The sequence below is a fragment of the Triticum dicoccoides genome, chromosome 2B (genome assembly GCF_002162155.2).
Source record: "Triticum dicoccoides isolate Atlit2015 ecotype Zavitan chromosome 2B, WEW_v2.0, whole genome shotgun sequence".
NCBI classification, from domain to species: domain Eukaryota; kingdom Viridiplantae; phylum Streptophyta; class Magnoliopsida; order Poales; family Poaceae; genus Triticum; species Triticum dicoccoides.
The window spans coordinates 225,537,135-225,543,452 of record NC_041383.1 but is presented as its reverse complement, the minus strand read 5'-3'; the positions used below and the strand labels follow the sequence as shown (position 1 = coordinate 225,543,452).

The 6,318-nt window shown below is 39.7% G+C and overlaps 1 protein-coding gene across 2 annotated transcripts; it reads left to right on the top strand.

Annotated features, from left to right (window-relative positions):
* Positions 1–1,689: 1,689 nt before the first annotated feature.
* On the top strand, positions 1,690–5,803 carry LOC119363211 (5-formyltetrahydrofolate cyclo-ligase, mitochondrial-like). Of its 2 annotated transcripts, XM_037628526.1 has the most exons (8): positions 1,691–2,056; positions 2,419–2,556; positions 2,631–2,792; positions 2,864–2,888; positions 2,967–2,983; positions 3,091–3,136; positions 3,947–4,017; positions 5,414–5,803. In XM_037628526.1, exons 1-8 carry the CDS (start codon positions 1,807–1,809, stop codon positions 5,545–5,547), a joined length of 843 nt encoding a protein of 280 aa, XP_037484423.1. In that variant the 5' UTR covers positions 1,691–1,806; the 3' UTR covers positions 5,548–5,803. The 2 variants fall into 2 exon arrangements, with proteins under 2 accessions (XP_037484424.1, XP_037484423.1); XM_037628527.1 differs by lacking the exon at positions 2,864–2,888 and having other exon boundaries at positions 1,690–2,056; positions 2,942–2,983.
* The last annotated feature ends 515 nt before the right edge of the window (positions 5,804–6,318 follow it).

Here is a 6,318-nt window from a genome sequence, read left to right as displayed (position 1 = left end):
ATATATTTTTCCCTTTTCCCGAGAGGCACAACTGTGCCTCTTACGAAGGAAAATCTATGCCTTCATGAGAGGTAAATCTATGCCCTTCGTGGTGAAAAAAACGCGATTTTTCGTTTTTCTGAGAAGCACAATGTCTCCCGCAAGAGCAAATCTGTGCCTCGACGAGAAATAAACTTGTGCCTCTCGCAAGGAAAAAAAAGAAATCATGTTTTCTCACATACTTTTTTTCAAATTTGTTTTTTTTTTCAAAAACCTAAGAAAAACCGATAGAAAACCAGAAAGCCGAAAAAATAAAAATAAAAAAAACTAAAAGCCGAAAACGTGTACGGAAAAAATAAAAAAAATGAAGGAAGCACCCAACACGCGATACGTGACAACGGCTGAGAACGCGCCAAGTGGCAGGCTTCCTGCCCACCAAAAAATGACCCTTGCGGGGCTCCCGAAGGAGTACCCATTGACTAGTTGCTCTGGGATCCCCTATTTGGCACGTGAGGCGTGGCCGAACATGTGCGCACCCCTATTGAGCCGGCCCATGAATGGGGCTGGATGCCAAAGTTTTTGCATTTTTTCCTTTTATTTTTTCCTTTTTTCTTCTTTCAAATAATTCTTAATTTTAAAAAAGTTTCAAATTTTAAAAAGTGAATTTTTGAAAAATGTTCCAGAAATCATAAGATGTTCATGATTTTGAAAAACATGTTCGCATATTGAAAAAATATTGTGAATTCAAAAAATATTCATAAATTTTACAAAAATGTTAATTGATTCATAAAATGTTCGTGATTTCCAAGACTGCATGTTGATGTTCAAAATTTAAATTCAATTAATATTTTATTTAATTTCGTGAACATATTTTGAATTCGAGAACATTTTTCCAGATTGATAAACACTTTTTGAATATGATGAATTTTCTTCTGAAAATCGTGAACATTTTTGGAGTTTGATGAACAATTGTTGAATTTGAAAACATTTTTGAATTTGATAAACAAAAAGTGTATTTCAGAAAATGTTCAGCGATTTGATTTTTTTCCATATTGCAGCAAAATGCTCGCAAATTTGGAAAATATGAAATAAAATATACAAATAAAAAGAAAGAGGAAGAATAAAATAAAAACGAAATTTTAGAAGAGAAGGAGAAAAAAATAGAAGAATAAAAACCGAAAGAAAAAAAAGAAAAAAAAATAAAAACCAGTTTGGGAAGGTTGTAGAACCATCCCAAAACCGGAAAGGACCAAATATGGCCTGACCAACTTGTTGGCACGGGGGAGCATGGGGGTGCATGCCATTCCTCTCGAGCGCGACCTACGGGCTTAATAGGAGCCACCATTTTTTTAGGGTTAACATGCCTTACTTTATTGATCGAAAGTCCGAGAAATAGGAATTACATATGTGTCATGAGGATGGGTTAGCCACAAATGGGGTCCCTCATCTAGATGTAAATATGTTTGGCTAAGCTATGTGCCACCATATTGGAGAGCCTACCTTCAAAACGAAATTACATACATGATGTAAAATCATTACCAGTTTTTTTTTGAGACATAAAATCATTACCATTTTTTTTGAGACATAAAATCATTACCAGTTGCTCTGACATCATCCGTGCAGAAGAATAAACAACTTGGGCCAGGCCGTCACAGCAAATCATGTAAGAAAACCTGCAGCGGGCACCCCTCAAAAAAAAAAAAAACCCTGCAGCGGGCGGTCCGCTCCGACCGCGCGCCCGTGCCCGTGGAATCCAGCGGCAGCGGCAGAGAGATGGCCGCGCAGTGAGCGTGGGACACGGCGGCACGACGGCACGGGGAGGCGGGGATGATAAAAAATGCAGTGTCCTCGCTGATGGTGCGCTTCCTCCACCTGCCCCGCGCCGCCCCCACCCTCACCTACCGCCCCCTCCTCCCGCTCCCTCCCCCGCGCCTGCGAGTGGCCGCGTCGGCCTCGGCACCCCTCGCCGCCATGTCGACGGCGGCGCAGCAGGCGGTCGCCGACCAGAAGCGCGCGGTGCGGTCCGACGTGCGCAGGGCGCTCAAGGCCCTCTCCCCCGATCAGCGCGCCAGCGAAGGTCACTCCCTCCTCCCCTCCTGGCTCGGAACAGCGTTGCCCACAAGCTGCTCGTCGATTTGCCTACTGGAGTGTTAGTGCGGGATAGAAAACAGTGGTGAAATTTTTAACAAGCAACAGGTCAATTTTTCGAGTACTTAGCATTAAAGCGTGTGCCTAGGGATGTATATTGATCTGATGACAAGTGTTAGGGTCAGCAAGTAAAAGGTTCTAGTGGGATTTATGTTGTGATGATTTATCTTTTAAATCTTTGGGGACCTCAAGTGAAGTGAGGGCTAGTGTAGTATGATTCTGTGTTTCAACACGGTTAGTTTATTTTGTTGATCTATTTATTAACAAGTACAAACACTATTGTTTTTCCAGATCTGGCTATTCAAAACAATATTTTGAACTCTTCTTGGTTCAAAGCAAGCAAACGGTTGTGTGCCTATATAAGCTGTGCGCAATTGCGAGAAGTTGATACATCAAAAATAATAGCAGAAGTTCTATCCTCAGATCCTGGTGAGTCAACTGGGCCCTATATACAAATATGCTCTGTCTTATTTCCTCTGTCTGACGATTTGCTTGGTTCTAAGAACATGATGGACAAGCAAAGGATATCTATGTTCCTCGAGTGGAAGATAAAAACCGCAATATGCGGATGTTCAAAATCACGACCATGGATGATTTAGTTAAAAATTCAATGAACATTCTGGAACCGTCACCATTGGATGCTAGTGGGAATGCTCGTGAAGATGGTATGAAGTTTATTTCCATGTGGAAACTTTTCCCTATTTTATCTATTAAGCTATTTCATCTGTAACCACAGTGTTGTCAGCCTCATCCCCTGTTGATCTTTTTTCCCTATTTCCATGTGTTACAACTGAGCCACTTTTAATCCTTACAGTGTTGTCAGCCTCATCCCCTGTTGATCTTTTTGTGTTGCCCGGTAAGCTCTTCATCCTTTCCTACATTCATTTCTTTCATTTATCTTTCTTGAGGTCACTCATGCTTGACATTAGAAATTGAATTCGATCATATTTGTTATTCATGCAGGACAAGCTTTTGACAGAACTGGCCGAAGACTAGGACGTGGTGGAGGGTAGGACTACACGTTATCCTATCATGATATTAACAATAATGCCTTGTATTGAAGTTGACAATGTAGATCTATCACAAGAAAAAAAGGTTGTCGATGTGCAGTGACATCTTTATCCAATGCCCGACTAAGAAATTGTTCCATTTCAAACTTTCAGTGCCAGCTAAAAACTGATTCATGCAGTCTGCTATGAAACAAATAATATAATGATTTAGAAGCACTAAATGTCATTACTATATTTTGCTTCACAGGCATATTTTCCATGATGCAGTTCAATAATGCTGAGATTTCAATGCCTTCCGATTTCTGGTGTCAGAGGAGCCTGTTTGTTGGAACAACAGTTACCGGATAGAAAATAATATGTATGTTTTAGATGCAGTGCAGAAACTCCTGGCTAGGGTGATCCACACACATAAAATCTCTTGGTCTAGCAAACAAATCAATGCTTGTCAATCAGTAGACCATCTGAAATCTATAAGCTTGTGGTTTTTGCCCAGGCTGTGGTATGTGGATTTAGAACTAATGCACATCAATATGAATCTTGTAGAAAATCCGGAATTAATGGGATTGGATATTTGACCTTACTTTCTCCCTTTTAGTTAAGAGTGAAACTCTATGTGCAAACCACACTTAGCATCGATCTTTTCTTTGTGTATTCTCTACTCTCTAGCTTTGTACAACTCCATCATACGTACTTCTATTTATTTGTTGGGTGCTTCATATATTATTTATGCCAAGTTTCACTTGATTTCTTCATTGAGTTTTTTTTCCCTTTGTCTAAATTTATTTTTGCACGTTTGCCCAATTTTATAGGTACTATGATACTTTCTTGATGAGATACCAAGAACTTGCTAAAGAGAAAGGGTGGAGTCAGCCTCTTCTAGGTGTGGCATGCATATTTTCAGAAGTTCAGTTCTTTTACTTTATTTACTTTTCAGGCACAACTTTGCAGGAAGTTGTGGCATTTTAGTTTATTATATTATTTTTGTGTAAAATATACTTTTGGTCGCGCTAGGTTTTGCCTTGAGGCCATTTCATTTCCTCTGCCTTGAAAATAAAACCAAAATAAATGTTGAGTAGACTCTGTGGGTGTAGGAGTAGGACCAAAGTGGGCAATTTAGAAAATGAGACCATAGAATAGATAGAGGTACTGGCACCGTTGTTAGTTTCTCAAAGCTAACATGTTTCAAATTTGAACTAAAACAGTGTCACTTATTCCGAACGGAGGGAGTATGTTGTATTTAATACATTACAATACTGAAACGGATTTAGGAATTATATTCCAGTACCATATACTCTAAGCTACTTAAAACCCAACGGGTGACCTCTTAGTCTCTTACCATCTACTGGAACTTTTTGCTTTACATCCTGTAATCATCTACTAAAACCCTTATGTTTTACTTTCATGGTCCAATTCATATCTTGGAGTTGCGAGTTGTTAATTTGATACTCATTTGTGTAGGACTGACAGGCAAATATCTCAGCTTGAATTATAATACTTCTTAGATCAAGTTAGTAAAAGTTTAATTCGAGTAGTCATATTTTTGGTCTGGGATGGGTTTGTGCCTCTCTTATGAACTTCAAAATGCCCATATGAACGGGTTTGGGATCCATAAGAGACATCGAGGGAGCACAAATCAGTGAGATACCATTGAACTGTATTCGAAAAAAGTTTCCGGTGATTATGACACATGACTCATGTATTATTGATCAAGTTGATGGTCAAGTAATCACTAAATACAAGGGCGCCATGTAAATTGGGATGGAGGGAGTATATCAGTTCTCAAGGGTTCTAGGCACCACAAATTTTGTTAGGTTGTTTATTCGTTCCTACAATAATAGGTGCCACTCTACAAACACTGCACATATATGGTTATACTTCCGTCATAGCTGTCAAGCCAAGAAAATGCAAATTATATCTCAGTTTGGATTGAAAATTTTGGCTTATCTTATTATGTTTCTTAGTCCAGTGCTTTTGCTCTGTGAGCCACATGTGGTGGTTGCGTAGCTGTTGTGCCATTTCGGTGCGGACTAATACAGCTGACACACATTTGATGCGTGTTTGAATGAGTGGCAGTTCTTGTATTTCCCTGTTTTAAGCCACAATTCAGCTGATGTAGCAAGTGGTGTTTTTTTTTTGTATGTGTGCCAACCAGAAGTTCCATACTCACCTTAATTTAACATAATCTTTTTCATTACATATTTCCATGAACTATGGTGAGGTCTGTCTGTCATTCTCTTTACTAACGATTCATGCTAATGGTTTGCTTATTTTTGAAGTTGCACTTTCGTACTCGGTGCAAATTCTGGAGGAAGGCATCATCCCGGTTAACTCAACAGATGTTCCTATTGATGCTCTGGTCACATCCTCTGGCATTATTCCAATCAGTCCTGCAGCACTGGAGAAGGTGTAAATGAAGCTGATTGGTTTCCGCTATGGCCGTGAGTTCCTGTCAGCGGACACTCTTTCCTGAACTCCGATTACCAGAGCTGGGATTGTGTGTTTTGCTCGTGATTTTGTGTTTCTTTTTCGACCGAGTGAATTCCAGTTGGACAGTAGCATATGTACTCAAAACATGAGCAAAGTTTAGCTGCCATTGTAATGACGCCTTTGATCAAACAATTGACAAGCTCGTATAATATTCTGAAATTGTGTGGTTGCTTCATACATGTACTAACATTTCGCATCTTGGGCGTGTTACATTTTACAGTTTCAGGTATTTGTTGCTGTAAAAAAATTCGCTATGTCAGATGTTGGGTTTCACCTGTAAATTTACTACTAGTGCCTCGTGTGTAGTACTATATTTGTACACGAACTCACACCTGGCAAACGGACCTGGACTCAACTGAGCAGAAGCTGAATACAACATGGCGTGCAAGCCAACTATATTTTTGTACACGTTGCATACTTGCATGTCTACTACACCTAATCCGGTTCAAGTCAACACAAACTTGCTCGTGCATGAGTAGACATGACAAGAACCCAAAATGCAAACCGTATCATGATTATTTCTAACATGAGAATAGATTGGGTTCTCATGCAGTTTACATGTTTCGGTAGCATGCTGTTTTCATGTTTTCCTCATGGTTTTGGACTTTTGGTACTGCATTCGGTGCTGACCAAATTTGCCGAAGTTCTAATGACTGTTCCACTCACTAGGGTTTAGGCTTTCAGCTTTAGGTCA

Excerpts from the sequence above, each read along its gene's own strand:
- LOC119363211 (XM_037628527.1), top strand. The coding sequence starts at position 1,807 with ATGATAAAAAATGCAGTGTCCTCGCTGATGGTGCGCTTCCTCCACCTG. Across the intron at positions 2,057-2,418 it reads CGATCAGCGCGCCAGCGAAG|ATCTGGCTATTCAAAACAAT; the intron begins GTCACTCCCTCC and ends TTGTTTTTCCAG. Across the intron at positions 3,137-3,946 it reads AGACTAGGACGTGGTGGAGG|GTACTATGATACTTTCTTGA; the intron begins GTAGGACTACAC and ends CCAATTTTATAG.